This window comes from Ananas comosus, linkage group 2 (genome assembly GCF_001540865.1).
Source record: "Ananas comosus cultivar F153 linkage group 2, ASM154086v1, whole genome shotgun sequence".
Classification (NCBI taxonomy): Eukaryota; Viridiplantae; Streptophyta; class Magnoliopsida; order Poales; family Bromeliaceae; genus Ananas; species Ananas comosus.
In genome coordinates this window covers 16938089-16963246 of record NC_033622.1, presented here as the reverse complement: position 1 = coordinate 16963246, position 25158 = coordinate 16938089, and the positions used below count along the sequence as shown (strand labels likewise).

Genomic DNA, 25158 nt, shown 5'->3' with positions numbered 1-25158 from the left:
GGAGAGCGAGTTATTTTGGCCGTGCATGGACTGGAGCGGTGTATGAGAGAACATTGAATTTTGGACCACCATTGTTCCATTAATTGCTTCTCCCCGTCCTCTACTTTTTAATGAACATGAAAAGGAAAGGAAAAAAAGAAAAAAATTATTGAACGCTCTATTCAATGGTTTCCTAACCTACCAACGAATTTTCACCTTTCATTTTGGGGGAGACGACGCAGGACGGAGAGTGAGATATTTGGCGGTGCATGGACTGGCACGGCGCACGAGAGATCGAACATTCAATTTCGTACCACCATTCTTCCATTTACTCCCGGCCCCGCCGTCTATTTGTTGATGAAAATACAAAAAAAAAAAAGATAAAATATGAACGCTCTTTCAATGGTTTCTCTACGTTCTCTTTTCATTTTCAAAGAGATAATTAGTGTAGGGCGGAATCACACGATCGTAGGATGGAAATTATTGCTCTATGATTTTTGCACAAAGGGCACGCGGGGAAGAAAACAAGTGGGAGTGCTGTACAACCATCAGTGCCATAGGAGTGATAAAAGACGCCGGACAAAGATTTGGTGGGCATCCGCCCCCATAGCGACCCTTGGAAACAGATAAAAAAATATATGGGCTCCGATTTTTTAGAGAGAGATAGAGATAGAAAGAAGCCTGTGGTGGAAAGAGCGTCGTCGCCCATCGGCTCCGTCCCTAAACAAGTTGTTTGGGAACAGATGCCCACCAAATTTTTGTCCGAAAATACTGGCAAATAAAGTAGGGTTTTAATTAGGCGTGCAAAGGATGGAATGCCATTTGGTATTTGGTGAAATTATATTCGCATTTATATTTTTTATTTGATGCAAATTAGAATACGAATATGCGTCAGATTTTAAATTTTAAATATATAGTAATCATACGTTTCACAAGCCGAATAATTCTTCGGATTGGTTGATCGAGTCAAATGTTGATCAGATCAAAATTTCGGTAGATTACAGCTTGATCAGCTCAAGAAGTGACCCTCAATTTATGGACGTCTTCAAGGTCAAGCGACAGGTTAAGAAAGTTCCAGTACTCAATCAGATTAGTTTTCAGAAAATAGAACTTTTAGAAATCAAATTTCAAATACTCCAAATCATATTTAATGGTGTTAATCGTCGATTCAAAAACTTGGTCATCGAAAATAACTTATGCGAATTATCTTTATCTCCTATTCGTCATGTCAATCATCTCTATCTACTTTGTAAAACTATTTTATCTATATCAAAATATGCTTTAAATTATTTTTATTTATTATTTATTATTTATATTATAAACAATCTATGAGAATTTTAAAAGATTGGCCATCTCACTCTCCTTACGTAGAAGGTGTTTATATACCAAAATTTTTAACTAACCAAACAAATAAAATAGATCAAATATAAAAGTATTTTTTATTTTTTTTTCTTCCCATCCAGACATGTATATATGAAAAACTAATTTTCTTTTCTGTCGAACCAAACAATAGAAACTAAAAAAATAATTTCCACAAAATTTTTTTTTTGAAAAATAATTTTTTGCTATTTTTCAAGAAAGCAAACAGATCCTTATTACTTGGTGCTGTGGGTCTATCTTCTTATGTTCATCAGTTTGTTTCCATGTAGTTATTGAACAATTATTACTTTGTACGTATAGGAATTAAGCGCCATAACACAGTTATCTCATTTACGGGATCACCTTCCATGCTTTCAACCATTCCTGCGGGAACAGAACCCTCCCCATCTAAGTCCTATTTGGGACGGATCCCATGGAAATTCAGGTCGATCTGTGAGAAAAATAATGATGGTGATGAATTATGCGAGAAAAAAAAAAAAAAGGATTTTAATTGTTATTCTATATGAAAATAATAATAATTGATTACAACTTTTTTAGTACGTAAAAGTATGAAAAATAAACTTTTTTCATTAATATATATTTTTTAACTTCTTAATTTTTATTTAAATTATTTTAGCTAATCGCATTAAGAATTTTGTTTTTAAAACTTCTATTAAACTTTAGTTATAAATTACTTGCTTGAAAATAACTAAATTATTATAATGAAAATTAATCGATAAACTTACCATTTGGTTCGGGGTTAAGAAAAACTAGTTATTCCAGGAATAGGGCTAAGTTCAGGGTTAAGATGGGGTTAGAGTATTTTTGTGTTTGGTTGGGGGTTGGAGTTAGTCTAGAAAAGTGAAAAATAATGTTTGATTGGAGTAGATGGGATAAGAAGGCCATGGTGGGTTATTATCAATAAAAAATAGTGTTTGGTTAGGGTTTGGTAGGATTAGCTAACCCGACCCAAAATAGGCTATCCAGGATTAGGTGGGGTTAGCTAACCCCACCCATTTTTAAAAATGTTTGGAGATAATATGGGGGTTAAGGAATTATTCCACTCTTAACCCCCAACCAAACGAAGGTTTAAAGTATGAGCAATGCTATCCCTACATCCATTTTGGATGTATGATATACACCGCCACCGCCACCCCTACCCACGAGGAGCATCAAAGAGCTGGCGCTTTCTTCCTGCAGCTCAGAGTCTCCAAAATTTTCTCATAAATTGGAGAAAAATATTCATTAATCTAAGTTATTTTTAAGAATAAAATGCAAAATATTGTTTAAAGTCATTATAGATGTAAATATAGTTGTTTTAAAAATATTAATACGACTTAAAACTTTTCAAAATAGAAAAAAATTTGCATTTTTCACAGAAAAAAAATTTGTTGGCACACTAAAAAAAAGTGTAAGATTTTTAATCTCTCATCCTAGAGTTCCGTAGACATGAATTCAAGATGAGCCACTGTATAAGAGGTGTAATATTTACACTCTATTTTATGATGCACTAGTAATATTATTTTTTTATGGGGTTCAGATAGTATTGCTCGAGCAAAAAGAAAATGCTAGCTATTTGAACACCACTACTAGGAATATAAATCCAATACTAAAAGATTCAAGAATTGATATTTTTATTTGAATTTTAATAATAGTAATAATAATAATAAATCTTAATTAACAAGTCGAATAATAAAATAATACTATTCATACATCACAATTGAAGCGTGCATCTTACACCCCACCTCTCTAATTGATGGAGTAATTTTATTAGTCATATCAAATGATTAGTGAGTGATCCTCATTCATTAGATGGATAGAATGTAACTTATATATGCACTCCAATTGGAATGTATAAGTAGCTTTTTTTCCAAGTACATATAGGCCACAGGAACTTCATTGATGTAAAATTTGTACCTATATATCCTGTAGATGTATATATCGGCCCTACTGATCTGCACGAAAAGGCGACTGAAATTTGTTGTTTTTCAATTCGTAGTCTCGTGCATTCCTTTTCCTTCGTCGGCAACGATCGCAACACGCTACTTTTTCAACATGTTTTGATTAAAGTTTGGCGGCACGCACCGAGCTCTTTGTGCATTAACCAGAGAATCCTGTCAATTATTCACAAAGGACAAAACATCTTAATTTGCAAGGATTTTTTTTTTTTTTTGGAGAGATAGATAATATGCTATCCGCTTCGTTTATTTTATTTAGAAATAAATTTAGCTAGAAATGTGAATCAACTGGGATTCGAAATTGAAACCTCGGATACCAACCATTAAGCCTTCCGCCACTTGCGCTAGGGACAGCCGGTTGCAAGGACATTTTTTCATAGATAGCAATTATTTATACAACCCTATAAACATAACGAATTATAAATATATCACTGTAAAGTTCAACTTTTTTATATTATTTCTGTAAAAGTCTTAATATTTTTTAGATATGCCTCTACCGTTAGGATCTATTAAAAAAATTTAGTTAACCATAGGTAAATTGATTTTTTCACCCGTTTTATATCATGTTCTCTTCTCTTAACAAAAATTCTAGCAATGAGAACTCTTTTTCTACTTTCGCTTCCTCTTCCTCTTCTCTCTCTTCTTTATGCTAGTTTTTAATTTGTACTTAGAATTTCTCTGTCCTTTTTCGTTTGTACTTAGAATTTCTCTGTCCCTTTTCGTTCACGACGCGTGTTGCTTTGCCTATGTTGAATGTTTGTTGCTTCTCCATTTATTTTTTTTATGATTTTTTCTTATTTTGCTCAAAAGAAAACGATTAAGAGAAAAGTAGTGAGAAAAAATATTGTAATAATGGTGAACTGTGTTAGGTTTTAAAAAGGAAAAAGATGACCATTGAATTTTTTATTTTTTTGAGAAAAAGGTAGTATGCCACCTGCTTCATTCATTAAGCAAGCGAATTTAGCTACATAAATTTTTGAAAATTTTTTGGAGGGACATTTCTACACGATTATAGCAGTTGAGGCTTTTGAAGGAACATATTTGTGATGACAAAATTGATATTTCACTTATCTGATGTTAAAAAATTAACAGTTCTCTAACGATAATAAACTAGAGGGACAAATTTGAAAATTACTAGACTTTTATAAAAATAATATAAAAAAATTAAACTTTATAAAAATATATTTGTAATTCGATATGTTTACTAAGAGTTGTATTCAACTAACTCTTTTTTTTTTATGTATATACATCCTTCCAATTGAATTTTTTTTTATTTTTTTGGAGTGGGCTACTATTAGTAGCAAAATTTCATTGTTGCTATTAGTTTTTTAGCCTTTGAATCAACTCTTTTCATTATTTCTAACCATTAGGTTAAATACTATAACTCAGTGGAGACCATTTAACCCTAGGGGGACCATTCAACTCTAACCGACTAATATCATCCTGAACCTACAGTTTTTTATCTAAGGGTTAAAAATTTGATAGCAAAAAGAGTATTTTACTATTAATAGTATTCCAGCCTATATATTATAATATATATTATATATATATATATATAATTCTTATATTTACATTATTAATAATTTTTATAATAGTAATAATAAGAATATTATTATTATTTATTTTATTTCTATAGTCTACTATTACTACTATATTCTTTCTTTTATATTCGTTGTTTTCAATTAGCATTTAGCAAAGTACAAGTATTAGAATACTCTTATTATATTGAAAAAGGTAGAATTGTTATATATTACCGAATTATTTTAGAATTACTTAGAATAGCTCAGATTGACCGGAACAATCATTTTGCTTTTATTTTAAATGTTAGAGGAATCATGAGATAAATTTAACTATTCTCGTTTATTCTTATACTAAATATAACCTAAAGTATACCAAATAACAAATAGGGTATACCCTTGTTTACTCAAAAAAAAAAAAAAAGTATACCAAATAATTGTCAGGCATTTAAAAAATAATCATACTAAAAGTTCAAAATTGTCATAGTGATGGAATATTAGGATATGTTTGATTTGAAGAATTTGAGGTTTGAAATGAAAATCAAATAAATGATTCTCTGGTGTTTGGTCGGAGAAATTCTCATCATTAGAAAACAAATCTCCTCAAAATGACTCCACCAAATATAGAAGAAAGAGTCAAGTTAGGGATTGACACAAGATATATATATATATATATATTATATATATATATATATATATATATAGTAGGGCTAGAATACTTTTACAAGTATCAGCCAAGTGATACTTGTGTGTTTTTAGCCATTGGATCTACTTTTTGATTAATAATAGTCTTTGGATCAAACACTATTTCACCTACCACACCTACCACCACCTACCACCATCATCTCAACCTCACATCTCTCCATCCAAGGCTAAAAAACACACAAATAATCACTTGGTGATACTTTTACAAGTATTCTAGCCCTACTCATATATATATATATATTATAGAGAGAGAGAGAGAGAGAGAGAGAGAGAGAGAGAGAGAGAGAGAGAGAGAGATGAACTTGAATTTGAAATTAATTTAAATCATATCATTTGAATTTGAATTATAAATTCAAATTTAATTTGAAATTTTACTTCAAATTGTAAGTTCGATTTGGATCCAAATTTTAATTACAAATTGAAATAACAAATGTAAAATGTTAATTAAAATTTTAATCTTTCATCAAAATTTCATTTTAATTCAAGTTTGTTGTATGAATTTTGTTTTATCTTTGAATTTAAACTTAAATATGAATTTGGATTGTGAACTCAATACAATATCTAATATTGAATTTAAATTTGAACACAAATATGAAATCAAATTTAATGCATGTTAAATTTGTGAATCTAAATTTGTTAAAATTATTACTATTTTTTAAACCACAGGGTACTAAAGTGATAAAGTGTAAAACCACAGAGTATTAAAGTGATAAAGTGAGAAACCATAGGGTACTAACTTGATACACTTTAAACCAAAGGGTACTAAAGTGATAAAGTGAGAAACCATAGGTACTAACTTGATATATTTTAAACCACATAGTACTAAAGTGAAAAAAATTGAAACCACAAGAGGGGATTTTGAAGTTTTACCTATTGGCAATGAGTTGGCACACATTTATAAAAGATTTAAAAGTTAGGATTTAGGGTATAATGATTGCAGGATTTAATAATAGTATTTGAAATTTAGAAATTAATGATTATGATATAATAAAAATATTACCACATCATAAATAGCGTTATAAGGTACACTTGTGTTCGGATTATCTTGTCAGACTTACAGATAATCCTGTTAGGATTACTGTGTTTAGTTCATCTAGTTTATAATTAGGTTACTAAAGTTATTGAGGGGATGGATATTTCGTATTAATGATAGCGAATAATCTTATATGTTATATAAAATTTATAATTTTATCTTTTCAACACTCCAAAACTTTTCAATATGTTATTTTTATCCATTCTCTCTCCCTCCAGCTCTTCCTCTATTCCTGTTTGAACGAACCTTTTTCGACTATCTATCTCGACCAAGTGCTAGCTGCCGCCACCTCAACTGCCTCTCTGCCGTCGAGGTTGCCGCTGCCACCCTCTTCGCCGCCTCTCTGCGCCGACATTGCCGCCAACATCGCCGCCACCACCCTCTCTGCCGCCTCTCTATTGCCGACAACCGCCGCTAAAATCGCCGCCGCCACCCTCTCTATCACCCATATTTTATTTTTTTATTTATTCTTGTATGTGTTGAAATTAATTTTTGACTTTATAATTTTTTTTTCATGTGTGGTCATTTTTAGAACAATAAACCATTTTGAATTAGTTATCCAACTTTTCAAATCTTTGTTTTTATTATCCAATCTTTCTATATGTTAAATTTGAGTGAGTAAATGATACATTAATTTCAAAATTAAAATATGTCGTTTAGCTTACAGATTTAGTTAATATATTTCATATGATTTTCGTAACTAAATTTATTAAAACAAATTTTAATTTAAATTTTATTAATCTCTTTTTTATTATCTATTGTGCAATTTATATCTACGTGATCAATATTATAAAATTAAAATTTATGTTTAATACATATAATCTACACCATTTAAAAATTATATGTAAAAAGCTATATATTTTAAATTTTTATGACGAATGAGAATTAAATTATTTGTTTTTTTAAATATATTATTTTTTAAAGTCCTAGTTAGTGGACGATGATGAAAAAAAGAAAATAAGAAAAAAAGTTGGCCCAATCACACCCCCAGGCCCAGCCCCAGCCCCACTCCCCCTCCAGTTCCCCTTCCTCTACGGCTCTACTACCTGCCTTAAAAACTCACGTCTTATATATTAACATAGATTATTTCTACCTAAAGCAAGTGGCAAAGGGCTTGATGCATGGTTGGTACTCGATGTGCTAAGTTTGAATCTTAGTTAATTCATATTTCGAGCCAAGTTTATTTCTAAATGAAATAAACGAAGCAGATAGCGTGCTATATATCTATCTCTCTCAAAAAAAAAAAAAAAAACACATAGATTGTATAGATAGATTTTCTTGCTCCATCTCTACGAGCACGTGGCCCTTACGCTGAGAAGGTGCTTGGTGGGGTTATTTTGGTAATTTCTTAACCCTCATTTTATCCCCAAACACCCTAAAAAATGGGTGGGGTTAGCTAACCCCACCTCAAATAAATTATTCCGGATTAGCTAACCCGACCTAACCCCACCAAACTCCAACCAAACACTATTTTCTATTCATAATAACTCACTATCTTTCTTATCACACCTACTCCAATCAATCATTATTCTTCTTTATCAATCATTATCTTTTTATCCCACCTATTCCAACCAAACACTATTTTTTATTATTCTAGACTAACTCCAACCCCCAACCAAATACAAATAAACTTTAACCCCACTTTAACCCTGAACTTAACTCTATCACTGGAATAGCTATTTTTTTCTTAACCCTGAACCAAACGGAGGCTTAAGCATTTCCCTCCTATATATATAATTGATGTGGGCGGAGGCAGCTGCACTACTCTAGAATCGTTCACAGGGCTTATACACTCTGAAGCTAACCTAAATTTGAAGCTAATTCGTATTTAATTATTTCTGCGTGCATGGCTCGTAGAATGAGCAGAGGAATGTTATATCTTTCACTCTTATTACATCTTTCACTCATCATCCTCATAGCTTTGTCTAACAACTTAGCTTCGGCACTCGCGCCCTTTAACCGAAGTGTTTTCCCCCATGGGTTTCTCTTCGGTGCATCCTCCTCAGCTTATCAGGTTCTCCAGCTAACATTTGTTCTCTTCTACCGGTTCTTCTCGTATAATATACGAACCAAAAGAAAAGTTTCTATATATATATATATATATATATATATAAATTTTCCGCCCTCCCTTCTCTTTTCTTTTCTGTTCTTTTCGCGATACTAGCTGATAATTGATGGTACGTACGTTGTTAATTTAATCGAATAGTACGAGGGTGCTTGGAGAGCAGGTGGCAAGGGACAGAGCATATGGGATAACTTCACTCATGCGCACCCAGGTCTCTCCTCCTCAACCATTATATATTGGTAGTGGTAGTTAGTTAGTGTCTTAAATTAATCGGCAAAGTTAATCTTAAAACCTTTACCAATTTGCCACCCATGTGGCCGTTTTATTAATCAAGCACGCGAAGTAAAGTGTGAAGATTATATAAAAATGGATTAGTAGATCCTAGAAATCCTTAGATGAGAAATTGGTCCGATTCAATATTTACAAATACTTCCTACAGAGAAGATCAAGGATGGAAGCAATGGTGATGAAGCTGAAGACTTTTTTCATCATTATAAGGTGGGTCTTCAAATTAAATTAGTTTATAAACATATTTTGAACATTCTTTATCCTGCAGGAAGTATAATGATGCTTTATATTGGATTATACAAAGTATAGTCTCCTATATATCTATAGGATGTATGGGTGTGTGATAAATTATTTAACTGCAGGATAAAGAATGTTCAAAATATGTTTATAAACTAATTTAATTTGAAGACCCACCTTATAATGATGAAAAAAGTCTTCAGCTTCATCACCATTNAAAGAATGTTCAAAATATGTTTATAAACTAATTTAATTTGAAGACCCACCTTATAATGATGAAAAAAGTCTTCAGCTTCATCACCATTGCTTCCATGAAACAAATGGGTTTGGACTCCTTCAGGTTTTCCATCTCCTGGACTAGAATCCTTCCTGGTAATTAAGTCGGGAATTAACCCTGCATCATTATAATGATAAATTGATATTTGTTATTTCCTTCCTAGCAAGTTAATAAAGTTGTAATATATATGATGACTTTGCAGATGGTAACGGAGAAATCAACATAAAGGGCGTTGAGTTCTACGACAACCTCATCAATGAGCTCGTATCTAATGGTCCTGCAGGGACAACATTCGCTCTCTCTCTCTCTCTCTCTCTCTCTCTTATATACTGTTTTCAAATTAATTTGCGCAGGAATAAAACCATTTGTGACAATTTTCCACTGGGACTCTCCTCAAGCTTTGGAAGACCAATACGGAGGTTTTCTAAGCAACCATATAGTGTGAGTAAAACAAATATGTGACGATTACTCACAATTGATGTGCTCGAAAAGTAACTCCATCATAAGTTTGTAAAAATAGAAAAGGCAAATTAGTAACGCCATTAATTTACTTTTAACGCAGGAGGGATTTTGCCTTCTACGCCGAAGTCCTTTTTAGGGAGTACGGTGACAGGGTTAAGCACTGGATCACATTCAACGAGCCGTGGGGCTTTTGCAACAATGGATACTCGTCGGGAACAGATGCGCCGGGCCGATGCTCCCCAGACGCAGGCAACTGCACTGCCGGGGACTCGAGAACGGAGCCGTACACGGTGTGCCATCACCAGCTACTAGCCCATGCAGCCGCTGTTCGGGTGTACAAAAAGATATACCAGGTTCATCTATAATATCGATGATATATCCTGCATCATTAATTTATTTTTAAGTTTAATTGAACAATAGCTTATAAACCAAAAATTTTCTTATTTTTTTCCCTTCTAAACTCTAGTCATATTTGTGAATGTCCAGTCGTTATAACACCCAATTAATTACCACTTTCAATTTACTTTTAATTAATCAATATGCACACCGCATGTGTTGTTGGATACAGCCAAAACAGAAGGGTGAAATAGGTATAACGTTGGTGTCGCCGTGGTTCGTCCCTTATCCTCTACAGGACCCAATATTAACGCAAGGCACAGGATCTTGGATTCTTTTATGGATGGTAATAAACCAGTGTTATCCAAATCATCCCTCTCTTGACAAAACACAGTAAAGGAAAAAAAAAAGAAAAGAAAAAACTTAATGTAGAATAATTAACTATGCCTTGTACATATGTTATATGTGTAGGTTTATGGAACGTTAACTCTCGGACACTATCCGCACAGTATGAGAGCTGCGCTGGGAATCGTCTGCCGCATTTTACAAAGAAACAGACGAAGATGGTGAAAGGGCTTACGACTTCATCGAATCAATTACTATGGACGCTTCTATGCGTTCGAACTTCCCGAACATCAGTATTGTCCCAGTCTATCTAATGATTCTCGTGTTGGAATAACAGGTATAAACAAAGATTATATATATATAGTCCTCTACTATCGATGAGTTTATAGCTATTACATCTACTTTTTTGATCTTTTCATCCGTTTAGATATATATATTAACAATCATCCACTCAGCCTAAGAAACACTATCATTCTAATCATAATATTCATTCAACGGTCGAAAACTTATAGCATAGATACTTTCGATAGGTATGTAGTATATATGCTATATATATATATATATATATATATATAATATATATGTGTAGGAACTATTATTAACTATTGAAAGTATAGAGGATTGATGTTTTCGACTTTTTGACCAATTTGATCAAGAATTATACGGTTTGGATTGATTTGCGATCTCCCTCAGGATTGATAGTACCTTATACGTTGACAATGGCCCCACAGAGTAATAGTATTATCTAAAAGATTAAAAATAATCAAAGAAGTTGATCTAGAAACGCCAAAAAGTCGAAGATGCTGAATCCTTTATACTTCCGGTAGCATAATAGCTCCACTCTCTCTCTCTCTCTCTCTCTCTCTCTATATATATATATATATATATATATATATAGCTAGTCTGTTATGTTATCAATAGTACAGAGACCTCTGCGCAACAAAATTGTTTTCAATTATACGCCTTTCAAATCGACGACCGGCTCCGTTACACTTGATTTAAAGCATTTGAAATAGCTAAAAAGTAAAAAAGGGAATCAAAATCAACGGCTGAAAATAAAAATCTTACAAAATGTAATAATATTACATTAAAATTTTAAATCAAAAATATTGATCTTATTTTATATAGTATAAAAAATTTTCTATCAGAATTTTACGTGGTTAGAATATTTCTATACTGTTAAACTTGCAAACGACTGACCACGACTATTAAATTTCTTGATTTTGTGCCTCTTCAATCACAAAATAAATGATATCGAAAAATCACAAAATTTATTTTCTTGATATTTCAAATATTCTAGATCAAGTTTAAAGGAGCTAATCACAATATCAAAATCGACTTGAAGGGCTCTTTACTTCTAAAAGCATACCAACCTAGCTCTCTCTCTATATATATAGTGTATAACATGCAACTATGTTTTTAGAAGTATAAAAAAATTGGTACTTTCGACTTTTTGGTCTTTAGATCAAGAATTGTAGAGTTGGAATGATGATGGTCTCTTTTATGATTGCGTGGTCCCCTAGGATGATAATATTACTATATTAGTCCCATTAAAAATTATAAATGATCAAAATGATTGATTTAATGATTAAAAGTTTTGAAGAACCAACTGCTTTATATATATATATGCTTGGGAAAATTCGATGATCCAATGATTACAAGCACGTAGACAAATTTTTTTAAAATAAATATTCTGATTCAACCTTAATTTGATGACAGGTGTGCGAGACGGACGCCGCATAGGTCGTCAGGTAATTAAACAGCTTTTCATCGCAAGCTTATTTGCGAGAATCATCTATATAGATGTAACGAAAGTAGGAATCAATTTTCCACCCAACCCGATCGATCGACCCCAATTAACCATGCATTTTCGGTTAGTAATGCATGGATCAGATCCAACGTGCCCCAGATATTTAATTAATTTGGAGCACTAAACATATATATAATCTAATGAAGGCATATGTACGTACGTGTTAAATTAAAATTTTCTTCTATTGCTACATGCATCAACAGGTTGATTCAGCTCAGTTCTTTATTTATCCGCTCGGAATTCAAAGGCTTTTGAATTACACAAAGGTCAAATATAACAATCCGCCCATCTACATAACCGAGAATGGTAAAGTGTCATTCCAATTGGATGGACTCTGAATTAATTCTGATACAGTTTTTCTACTTAAAAAAAAAAAAATAGTAGCTAGCTAGATATATAGAAACTACTGATCTGATCGAGTCAATTAATTCTCTCTCTTTTAGGCGTGTTCAAGCCCAACAACAATAGTGAAACAATTGAGGAGGCCTTGAAGGACCATTTCAGAATAGCCTACCACCAAGAACATCTTGCGAAACTGCACAGCGCCATCAAGTATATATATGTTCGAGTGACACTTATACTTATCAACGCATACATATATTTTATTACTTTATATAGGTAAATTGTTTTGTTAATAATTAACAGGAAGGGGGTCGACGTGAGAGGGTATTTTGTGTGGTCGTTTCTCGATGACTTCGAATGGGGCGGAGGTTACACCGTTCGCTACGGCCTAAACTACGTCGACTTCAAAAATGGGACGTTGAAGAGATACCCAAAGAACTCTGCTCGCTGGTACCGTCATTTCCTTGGAAAATAAGCAAGATGCATATTTAATTAATAATATCCTGGGCGCCGGCCTTTAATTTATAACGGCAATTAATAAATAAGTTTGTCAGCCTCCATTGTAATTAATTAATTATCGTGTTGTTGTGTTTGAGCTTCGTGTACGTGAACAAAAGAGAGCTCAATGTGTTGCTATATATGTGTACGCATGGAGATGTGCTGGTGTAATATTTATAGCTTGTACACGTACATATATGTGCAAGCTACTTAATTAATTATATATATGTTTTCAAGACTTTTAATCTATTAATCGTGCTTCGCTCAATATCCCGTTATTTGAATTTAGGACAATTGCTTATATATTCCTGAAAAGTTTTCGACTTTTCGATTTATTCCTTTTAGAAGGCTAGTATTGAAAATACTCTCTTTACGTTCCAATCTATTTCTAATATATCCTTAGGGTGCGTTTGGTTCGAGTTATCCTGGCAGGATTACAGGCAATCCTGCCAGGATAACTGTGTTTGGTTAATCCGCTATGTAATCTAGTCGTTAATGTAGCATTACAAATCGAGCAGGATTACATCGAAAATATTAACGGGAGGGGGGTCGTGTATCTTGCATTACTAAAACCCGTTAATACTATATATTATGTAAAATGACAATTTTACCCTCCAACAACCCCAAATCTAATTAACAGTATTATTTTCATCTCTCTCTCGCCTTCCCCCCTCTCTCTCGCACGCCACTTTCTCTCGCTCTCTCTCTCTCTCAACGTCTCTCTCTCTCTCTCTCTCTCTCTCTCTCTCTCTCTCTCTCGTGTACGAACACCTATCATCTTCTATTGCGTCGTCCTCCCAGGTAATCATCATGATCTCCTTCCCTCCATTTGTCATTTCCGCAAAAAATAATATTCAAATGACCACAACAAGGACAATTTTGAAAAAAACTATATTTTTATGTCAGGATTACTAAATTTTAAAAACTGAACCAAACGTATTAATGCTATAAACAGTGTAATCTAGTATTATATTACTGCATTAAACCAAACGCGCTAATGTGGCATCAGTAGTAATCTTACGCCGAAATCCAAGATACCTGGATATGTCGAGATACTTTGTAATATTACATAACTCGAACCAAACGGGCCCTTAGAGTTAAAATCTGTTAAGTAACTCTGTTAACTTTGTAAAATTACTATTTTGCCCTTTCAAATATATTCTTCCACCATCACTAACTTTCTTATTTACCCCTAAAGTTAGGGACACAAAAAGTATTTTGACTTTTGGTCTTTTCTCATATACCTTTCTATCGTCACCAATATTTCTTATTTGTCCTTAAGTTAAGGGCAAAATTATCATTTTACTTTTTTTTAACTATCGTAGATGTTTAACTCACGTTTAACTCAAGTTAACTTAATATGAGATAACTGCGGGGGTATTTTGCAATAACGGTAGAACATATGAGAGGTATTTTAAAAAGAAAAAAAAAATGGTTAAATCGGATATTTTCAAATGTATGGGAGGTATATAGGCAATTACCCCTTGAATTTAACTTGTAAAAAGATCTGTTCCGATTTTTTTTTTCTTATAAAAAGAAATTGTTGCATTCTCCGTTTATACTTCATCCTTTAGTGTGGCATGCAACTAACTAAGACGTCTGATTCCATATATATAGACTAGGTTATAGTAAAATGTCTTGGATGCTCCGCAAGATCTGAGCCGTACGTATTACCGTAAATAATCTACTGACTAAGAATATTTCAGTTATAAAAAAAAAATATCTTAATTGTACAAAACGCCACATTAGATTTAGAGAAATGCTTGTTGTTTCTTCATTAGTACCTTATTATATTATTGATGTATTGACATACACATGTAAAGAGTTTGTGGTTATAATTTGTTTTTTATCACACTTAACATTTTGCATCTCAATTTTAGAATATTTAAAGTTGTATTTTATATTTATGTAAAATTTTGTAAGTTACTCAAATATAACTTGATCTTACTAACCAAAATCCAATCAAAAGGCTGTAAAAATGGTATAAAGTGTAGAGGTTTGGTGTGTGTGTGTGTGTATATATGTATAGAGAGAGAGAGAGTCCGGCTACTATGGGCCTCATTGTATTCATAAGTTTTCGACCGTTAGATCTCTTTTTAACTATTTTCATCTATTAGATCATACTATTCAATCAACCATCCACAGAACTCTAGAGCACCACTATCATCGTAACTAAAAATCACTATCATCCTAACCACACATCCCTTCATCCAACGATTGAAAATTTACGAGTATAAAGAGATATATATACTCATAAGAGTATATTAGCCCTAGCTTTCATATATATATATATATAGAGAGAGAGAGAGAGAGAGAGAGAGTCCGGCTGGGATACTATAGATAACACCAAGCGTTTTGTGCTATCAAGTTTTCTGCCGTTAAATTTAACCCTTTGACTAATTTTACCCGTTAGATTATGCTATTAAACAAATAACTCACTCATCCCTAGAAAGCCCACATCATCCTAACCGTACATTTTTTTATCCAAGGGCCGAAAGCCTAATAGCACCAATTGCTTGGTGCTATTGATAGTATTCAAGCCTAGTTATATAGAGTAGGTCTTGTGTGCTATTATGAGCACGGAGGCCTCCGTGCTCTTGAGCCGTTTTCGATGATGGGACTTTCGAATCGACGATCAGCTCCGTTAAACTTGATCTAGCGTATTTGAACTATCTAGAAAATAATTTTTGCGATTGTTCGATATCATTTGCCTAGTAATCGAAAGGATTCAAAATCAGCAATTTTTAATAGTTGATATATGCCGTTTGCAAGTTTAACAGTGTAAAAGTATTCAAATCAGATGAAATTTTAATAGAAAATTTTGTATACTATCAATAACAAGATTAATATCTCTGATCGAAAATTTTTGTGTTACATCATAACTTTTTTTGAGATTTTTATTTTCAACCGTTGATTTTGAATTTTTTCGATCACTAGGTAAATAATATAGAAAAACTGCAAAAAATATTTTTTAGATAGTTCAAATACGCTAGATCAAGTCTAACGGAGCCGATCGTCGATTCGGAATGTCGATTCGGAAGCCCCATCATCGAAAACGGTTTAGGAGCATGGAGGCCTCCGTGCTCCTAATAGCACACAAGACCTTGTGTGTGTGTATGCGTGTGTGTGTGTGTGTCTATATATATATATATATATAAGGAGTTCGTGCTTTCAACTTTTTGACCATTGAATCAACTTTTTTAATCATTTTTTATTTTTGGATTAATATTATTATTCTAGAAAGACCACTCAATCCTAAGTGGGACTGAAATGAGCCAAAAAGTTAGAAGCATCAACTTTCATATTTTTTTGATAGAATAGTAGCTCTACACACACATATAAAAGTCATATGTGTTTGTTGATTTTCGGCCCTTAGATTAAAAGATGTACAGTTAGGATGATAGTGATTTACTAAGATTAAGTGGATGATTGGTGGAATAACATAATCTAAGAGGTGAAATTTATCAAAATGGTAGATTTAATAGTGAAAAACTTATAAATATTAAGTGCATTATGCGTTTAGAAGCATCGTAGCCGGAGGAGGGTGCAGAAGAAGTGACACATATATTGTTCTTAGTTAAATCTATGGATAATATAAAGATATGGAACACGCCATATAATTAAACCAATTTACTCTGGCATATAATTAAACCAATTTAACCTTAGGTAAGCACAAATTTTTTAGTTATACGTTACTAATTAAAGAGGCTTTTAAATATAATTTGTTAGATGTGACTCGAAATTGATAATTAATTTCAGTTTGAAATTTTTTTACATAAATATGTGCGTTCTTCTATTTAAATTTTTGATTTGTTTAATTTGTGTTTGTCATTTTTCATTTTTGTCTGTACACTTGCCGTAATATAATCAAATTTTAATTTACATAAATTCTATCTCACACTAAATTTTGGAATAAATTTGAATTATAACTTCTAACTAGCTTGGTCAGATATACAAAGTGCTTAGCCAAGTACTCGTCGATCCATTTGTTCACATACCTCCGCCGTCAGGATCTAATTCATGAGCAAAGTTAAGACAAACTTAACCAAACAAAATTAGAAACAAACAGCCTTATTCCAATCTTATCCTACGTTTAACATCACTCTCGTGCACGAGCTGATCGAGCAACATGAATTAGTTTCTTGGTGACACTGTATTCTACCCGTGAGCTGATTTATTAATTCCGTAAAAATAATATCAAAATTGAATGCGTACTATAGACATATAATTATTTATTCTATCTACATAATGAGTGAAAAAAACTATGCAGATCGTAATTTATTTATGTATCTAAACGGAAATTTAGTTGTTTTTAATGAATACAATAATTTTCCCACCTACCCAAAAAAGTTCCCGACAACGACGCTGTATGTAGGTGGTAATCCCACAACAGGATAGCGTGGAGTGAAGGCAATTTTTGAACAGTAGGATCAATCGATCGCTCGTAAGCATTTGACGCGTGAGTTAACAACTCGTTGGGTGTCGTGATTTGAATCATTTGATGACTTATTTAAAACGTATAAGATTAGAGTAATGTTTATTTATTTATTTATTTTTTTTGTTACCGTTTATTCACGCGTATACAATGACTCAGATTTAATTTTTTTAAAATTGTGACCTGCAATAGTAGGTCACTTTAAAAGAAGTATCGGTTACTAGGTACCTCAAAGAAAGGTATTTTTATCTTTTAATACATAGGTAATTTAGTTATTTTACTTCTATTATATTTTCAAAATTTATATTTTCTCTTTGTTTTTTTCTTCTTTCTCTATCTTTTCTTTCATAATTTGGCATTTCATATAAGAAAATTTTCAAATTATTTAAAACAATATGATCTTTTCATATCTATTGCTTTCTAAATCTTTTTTAATNAAAACAATATGATCTTTTAATTTTTCTTATCTCTTTGTTTATTTGTTTAATATTGCAAATGAGTTTAATTTTAAGATACTATGCATTAAAATTTCTTTTCATATCTATTGCTTTCTAAATCTTTTTTAATGAAATAAGAATGAAATTTAGATTATTTTGTGATTTAATTTGTTAGTTAATTTTTTTCTGGTTCGATCTGAAAATTTTCAAATTTTATCAGATTGTAGGATATTACTTTTTTTTAGTTTTAATAGTAATAACTTGTTGAAATTTGCGATGGCTAATGTCTAAACTATAGTAATTTAAAAGTTTCTTAAACATATTAAATATGTTGAATTAAAATATTTACCAATATTACAATTTTTTTAAATAGCAATACAAAATTCCTCTAATTTAAATTTCACTTTTAAATTTTAAATATTTAATATTTAAAATTTAAATTCATCGTATTTAGAAATAGAAGTATTTCTAAAATTTCTATAATTTAAATTAATTCATAATTTTAGAAGCACTAAAACATTTAAAGTAGATGCCTAAATTAATGCCTAATTAATGCATAAATTTGGTTAATCAATTAATTTTCTAAATTAGTGTAAATTAATGCGTAAATTTAGGATCTCAATTAAAAGTTTTTTAAATGTTGTATTGTTTAATTACCAAATTAATCTTGAATAAAATAATTTTTTTACCTGCTAAATATTAATTACCCTTCATTAATCAACGGTTAAGATTTTTTTTATTTTTTTTTAAAAAAAGTATCAAATCATTACTTGATCCAAATGCCGAAGATACTTGATCCACGCCTGCGATCGAGCACGTGATCCACGATTCCATGAAAATAAACAGGCCAAGAAGCCGGAAGGTGCTTAAGCACTCCCAACTCTTTGTCAGCATTTGGTGACTGCATTTTGGTAAATTTCGTAAGCATTTTCCTCCTCTATATTTGAGCGTATAAGGAAGCTGCATGCACTTGTTCGCTGGGCCTGTTCTGAAGCCAAAATTTGAAGCTGCATGATTCGTATATATTCTGCGTAGATCGTAGAATGAGTAGTAGAATATCATATCTTTCGTTCTTGACCCTCGTAGCCTTGTTCGACAATATTGTAGCTTCTGGCCCCTTCAACCGAAGCGTTTTCCCGCATGGGTTTCTCTTTGGTGCATCCTCCTCCGCTTATCAGGTTCTCTAACAGTTCTTTTTCTTACGTTAATTTCTTCATGTATATACAAATTAATCAAAAAAACCAAAGAAGTTTTTTTTTTCCCTTTCTTTTCGAAGCGAGAAAAAGAAAAAAAAATATATAATCGTGACGAATATTAATGACGATAGTTTTTAATTTAATTGCATAGTATGAAGGTGCTTTTAGGGAAGATGGCAAGGGACAGAGCATATGGGATAACTTCACTCACGCCCACCCAGGTCTCGATCGCTTCCTCGACCTATTAATTAATTAGTAGTTGATATATTAAATTCGAAAAATTAATCTTAATTAAGCTCTTGCCAATTTGCCATTCACGTGCCTCTTCACATTAATCAAGTATGGGAAGTAAATTACCAAGTTTATATTTTAGCTTATTTCCTATCAGAATGCTCTTTTTAGTATTTTCTATAATATAATGGCCGTCTTTTGTGTAAAAAATGTTTGCATCTTGGTGTCGGAATGCTTGGGGTCCCATTAGGGTGGGTCTGATTAATCAAGCCTCATAATTATAGAGGAACTTCTACATATTTTGAATCTCAAAAAAAAAAAAAAAAAAAAAAAAAAAAAAAAAAACCCAGAAAAGATTGGCCGGTGTGAAAGAAATTGGTTGTTGAATAATGATGTTGTAAGGATATATATACAACCAAAAATAAAAGCAGGTAGCTTACTACCTATTCTTCAACTCGGCAGCCCCCCATGCCGCTCGGGCCCTTCACCAAGTCAACTCCCTTGCCAAAGCTTGGATGGAGCATCTCTGACTCTCCCCGCCTTTTTTTCTTTCTTTGCCTCTTTCTTTTTATTTTCCCTGCATTAACTTTTTGTTACGCTTTTTACGTTTTTCCTTCTACGAAGGCCCTGGCTGTTTCTAAAATGTTCGCCTAATTCATTTTGGTTAATAAATGAAGCAGGTAGCTCACTACCTATTCTCAAAAAAAAAAAAAAATGCATATGTAGTATTGCTCTTAATAATAGTGAAAATTAAAGTAATACTATCGCTACAATCATCTTTTAGTTATAAACCTTACAACGCACCCATCTAAAGATCTTAAATTTAACGCTAATTTTGTCACTCTTTTTTTTTAGTATTAAAAACTTGAACAGGTTGAACAATTCTCCAACTAAAATAGAAAAATTAATTGGGGTAATAATCGATATTATGGTGTATGAAATTAGAAAAAACAATAAATAGGTTGAATAAAATATATAGTATAGTGTAGAAAACAAAAAAAAAAATTGTCATAGTACAAATTGTACAATGTAATATAATACAATTAGACTTAAAATAAAGCATTTGTAAAGATGATGTCATTAATGAAACTGATTTTGGCATCTGTAAATCAGATTCATTGAACTTAAACACAATTTATTAACTGAATTTAACTAGATTCATCAAATTTGATTTTTTTTTTTTGACCTTTATGAAAATAGATGTGATAACTATATCACCACCCTATGAATTTAGAAACCTACGTACGTAACTCAATATTTACAAACACTTCCTACAGAGAAGATCAAGGATGGAAGCAATGGTGATGTAGCTGAAGACTTTTTTCATCGTCATAAGGTGCATGGGTCTTCAAATTAAATTAGCTTATAAATATACTCTGAATGTGCTTTATCCTATATATATTGGATTATAGAAAGTTGAGTCCCTTATATATGATGTATGGGTGTGTGATATATATATATATATATATATATTTAATTGCAGGAAGATGTTGTCCTCATGAAACAAATGGGTTTGGACTCCTTCAGGTTTTCCATCTCCTGGACTAGAATCCTTCCTGGTAAGTAGTTAATTAACCCTGCATCGTATTGATAATCGTTATTTCGTTCCTAGTTAATAAAGTTGTAATATGATAACTTTGCAGATGGCAACGGAGGAATCAACATAAAGGGCGTTGAGTTCTACGACAACCTCATCAATGAGCTCGTATCTAATGGTCCTGGGACAACATTCTCTCTCTCTCTCTCTCTCTCTCTCTCTCTCTCTCTCTCTCTCATACTGTTTTCAAAATTTGCGCAGGAATACAACCATTTGTGACAATTTTCCATTGGGACTCTCCTCAAGCTTTGGAAGACCAATACGGAGGTTTTCTCAGCGATCGTATAGTGTAAGTAAAACAAATACGTGACGATTACTCACAATGGGTTCGGAAAAAAACTCCATCATAAGTTCGTAAAAATAGAAACGGCAAATTAGTAACGCCATTAGTTAATTTTTACTGCAGGGTGGATTTTAGCTACTATGCGGAAGTACTTTTTAGGGAGTACGGTGACAGGGTTAAGCACTGGATTACATTCAACGAGCCGTGGGGCTTTTGCAACAACGGATACGGGACGGGAACGGATGCACCGGGCCGATGCTCCGCAGACTCGGGCAACTGCACTGCCGGGGATTCGAGAACGGAGCCTTATACGGTGTGCCATCACCAGCTACTAGCCCACGCAGCCGCTGTTCGGGTGTACAAAGAGAAATATCAGGTTCGTCGGATTGTGGCATGCACAAACAAAATTATAGAATGCACCTTACTACAGTAGTTAGACGGGAATCACCACTTTTTATATGATCACTGACTCAAATTTTAAAGCAAGAGAGTTCGATAGTGATTTTGTCTCACTCATAATATGATGCATCCGCATAATTTGTATATCGAAAACGTGGATTTAAAATTTACACTGATTTATCTTTGGGTTTGAAAACTCTTTTTAAATTTTTAATAGAAAATAAAGAGATTAGACTATTGTGGAAAAAGCAGCTCTGAAGAGTGTAAAAATTTGTATCGTTTTTTTGTGTGCAAGGATAGAATTGCTCATTTCTTAAAGATTTGTAAAGGCATGTAATGGGCTGGGCTAAGTATAATTCAAAAGGGCCTGTAAAGTAGCATGCATTTCCAAGCCCAAAATCTCGATAATAAAATATGTGCTAAAAATTTTTCTCCTTGAAAATCCTAATCATTTGTGAATTGTCCAGTATCGTATTAATTCAATTACTCACCACTTTAATTTGCATGTGTTGTTGGACGCAGCCAAAACAGAAGGGTGAAATAGGTATAACATTGGTGTCGCCGTGGTTCGTTCCCTTATCCTCTACAGGACCCAATATTAACGCAACGCACAGGATCTTGGATTTCTTTTATGGATGGTAATAAAACAGCTAGCGCTATTCAAATCATTTACCTCTGACAAAAACAAAAGCTTAATGTAGATTAATTAATCATGCCTTGTACCTATGTTATATGTGTAGGTTCATGGATCCGTTAACTCGAGGAGACTATCCGCAAAGTATGAGAGCTGCGCTCGGTAATCGTCTGCCGAATTTTACAAATGACCAGTCGGAAATGGTGAAAGGAGCTTACGACTTCATTGGCATCAATTACTATGACTCATTCTATGCATTCGAACTTCCCTCATCCGCCGATATTAATCCAATCTATCTTAATGATTCTCGTGCTGGACTAACAGGTGAATGAACAAAAAACAAATACATACGCGCGTATATGTGTATATAGAAAGAACCGCTAAATCGATCTCTATATATATAGTCATAAAAGGGTGGAGTACAAGTCATTTATATATTACTCATGTACACATATATATGCACATAGACAATTTTCTTAAAAGAGAAATATATTCTGATTCAACCTTAATTTTGGTAACAGGTGTGCGAAACGGAAGGCCAATAGGTCCTCAGGTAAACAACTTTCTGTCTCAAGCTTCTATATTAGTGAGATTCATCTTTGTTCGGTCAACCCGATTGGGAATTACACTTTCACCCAACCCGAACGATCCAAACCTTGCATTTTGGGCTGGGTTTAGTGAGCCCCACGCGGCCTAGCAAGGTTAAACTGATCCGAACCTGAATGCATGGATCAGATCCAATGCGGCCCCAGATATTTCGGACTAAATAAGATCTAATGAACAAATGTACGTGTTAAACTCATTTTCTCCTAATTGCTTTCAAATTGCTTCATGTAATATGCATGCGATGCATCTGTACAGGCTGATTCAGCTCAATTCTACATTTACCCGCTCGGTCTTCAAAAGCTATTGAAGTATACAAGGGTCAAATATAACAATCCGCCCATCTACATAACAGAGAACGGTAATTATATAAAATGTCATTTCAAACCGAGTATTACCTTGGATTCTAATACAGTTTCTCTACGTACTCGTGCAAAATCATAAACAAAAATGACCAAGTCAGTTAATTCTCTCTCCTTCAGGTGTGCCCGAGGAGAATAACAGTAGTAAATCGATCGAGGAGGCCTTGAAGGATGATTTCAGAATAGCATACCACCAAGAACATCTCAAGAAACTGCATAGCGCCATCAAGTATATATGTTAGAGTGATGCATGCTTATAATTCTCGACGCACAACACTATATATATTTTGTTAATTTCTATACATAAAATCATTTGCTAATAACAGGGATGGAGTGGACGTGAGAGGGTATTTTGTGTGGACGTTTCTCGACGACTTCGAATGGAGCGGAGGTTTCACGGTTCGCTATGGCCTAAACTACGTAGACTTCAAAAATGGGACGTTGAAGAGATACCCAAAGAACTCTGCTCGCTGGTTCCGTGATTTTCTTGGGAAATAATTAAGATGGATGCGTCAGTGTAATGCGTATTTATCCTTGAATAATTATCCTATCCTAATTTAAGTAATAGCATGTGGGATCTATAACGGTAAAGAAGTGCGTGAGCCTCCAACAAGCTAGTTAGGTTTGTACTGATTAATTATGGTGATGATCATGGTGTGTTTGAGTTTTCGTGCGTTAATAAGAGAGCTCAATTAATGCATGTGTCGCTTTATCTGTAGATGTGCTGTTGTAATATTTATAGCTAGCTTGTACATGCTACATGTGCGAGCTACTTAAATGACATATATATATATTAATTATATGATTTATATATATTATATATATTATATATGATAGTATCATATGATATTATATATATATATATTATATATATAGATTTAGGACTACTATACCTTTATGAGTATATATAGCCCTTCGTACTCATAAGTTATTTTCGATCTTGGGATTTTCGAATCGACGATCCACACCGTTAAACATAATCTAGAGTATTTGAAACTTCTAGAAAATGAATTTCGTAATTTTTCGAAATCATAATAAAATCCATCAAGCGAATATAAAATGAACGGTTAAATCGAACGACATCCTGAAAATAGATGATCGAATCCTTCAATTTAAGATCGGAGTTGTTAATCTTTATCTAGATAGTGAATAGAATTTTCTATAAAAAAATTCAACCTATTCCGATTTTTTTACAACGTTAAACTAGCAAATATCTCATATCGGCCGTTAAATCTCTCTCTCTCTCTCTCTCTCTCTCTCTCTCTCTCTATATATATATATATATATAGTCCGGCTGGGATGCTATCGATAGTACGAAATATTTGGTGCTATCAAGTTTTTTGCCGTTAAATTTATCTCTTTTATCATTTTCATCCGTTCGATTATACTATTAACTAGCCCCCCACTCAACCTTAGGGGGCTCACATCCTAACCGCACATCTTTTAATTCAAGGCTAGAAAACTTAATAGCACTAAATTATTGGTGCTATTAATATTATTCCAGCCTAGTTCTATATGTATATGTATATATATATATATATATATATATATGTATATGTATATACATATACATATATATATATATATATATATATATACATATACATATAGAACTAGGCTGGAATAATATTAATAGCACCAATAATTTAGTGCTATTAAGTTTTCTAGCCTTGAATTAAAAGATGTGCGGTTAGGATGTGAGCCCCCTAAGGTTGAGTGGGGGGCTAGTTAATAGTATAATCGAACGGATGAAAATGATAAAAGATGTAA

The 25158-nt window shown here is 32.8% G+C and overlaps 3 protein-coding genes across 3 annotated transcripts in view; all 3 read left to right on the top strand.

Moving 5' to 3' along the window:
• LOC109726462 (beta-glucosidase 12-like) overlaps nucleotides 8845-25158 on the top strand; it is a 39442-nt gene continuing 23128 nt past the window's right edge. Inside the window, exon 1 of the mRNA XM_020256062.1 lies at nucleotides 8845-9114. The gene's annotated coding sequence lies outside the window, so the exon portion shown is untranslated. The remainder of the gene's footprint in view (nucleotides 9115-25158) is intronic.
• On the top strand, nucleotides 9453-13369 carry LOC109728291 (beta-glucosidase 12-like). The gene is made up of 10 exons (XM_020258667.1): nucleotides 9453-9513; nucleotides 9621-9692; nucleotides 9772-9859; nucleotides 9981-10233; nucleotides 10449-10562; nucleotides 10790-10898; nucleotides 12281-12312; nucleotides 12575-12677; nucleotides 12815-12923; nucleotides 13017-13369. Exons 1-10 carry the CDS (start codon nucleotides 9453-9455, stop codon nucleotides 13186-13188), a joined length of 1113 nt encoding a protein of 370 aa, XP_020114256.1. The 3' UTR covers nucleotides 13189-13369.
• Nucleotides 19159-24038, top strand: LOC109726501 (beta-glucosidase 12-like). The gene is made up of 13 exons (XM_020256117.1): nucleotides 19159-19261; nucleotides 19431-19500; nucleotides 20788-20846; nucleotides 20994-21069; nucleotides 21154-21225; nucleotides 21309-21396; nucleotides 21514-21766; nucleotides 22312-22427; nucleotides 22530-22747; nucleotides 22945-22976; nucleotides 23285-23387; nucleotides 23509-23617; nucleotides 23715-24038. The coding sequence occupies exons 4-13, from the start codon at nucleotides 21009-21011 to the stop codon at nucleotides 23884-23886; spliced, it is 1224 nt and encodes a 407-aa protein (XP_020111706.1). The 5' UTR covers nucleotides 19159-19261; nucleotides 19431-19500; nucleotides 20788-20846; nucleotides 20994-21008; the 3' UTR covers nucleotides 23887-24038.

Coding starts and splice junctions, on each gene's coding strand:
- LOC109728291 (XM_020258667.1), top strand. CDS start 9,453: ATGAAACAAATGGGTTTGGACTCCTTCAGGTTTTCCATCTCCTGGACT. Junction 9,860..9,980: donor TTTCTAAGCAACCATATAGT/GTGAGTAAAACA, acceptor CTTTTAACGCAG/GAGGGATTTTGCCTTCTACG. Junction 12,313..12,574: donor GACGCCGCATAGGTCGTCAG/GTAATTAAACAG, acceptor ATGCATCAACAG/GTTGATTCAGCTCAGTTCTT.
- LOC109726501 (XM_020256117.1), top strand. CDS start 21,009: ATGAAACAAATGGGTTTGGACTCCTTCAGGTTTTCCATCTCCTGGACT. Junction 21,070..21,153: donor CTGGACTAGAATCCTTCCTG/GTAAGTAGTTAA, acceptor ATAACTTTGCAG/ATGGCAACGGAGGAATCAAC. Junction 21,226..21,308: donor CAATGAGCTCGTATCTAATG/GTCCTGGGACAA, acceptor AAATTTGCGCAG/GAATACAACCATTTGTGACA.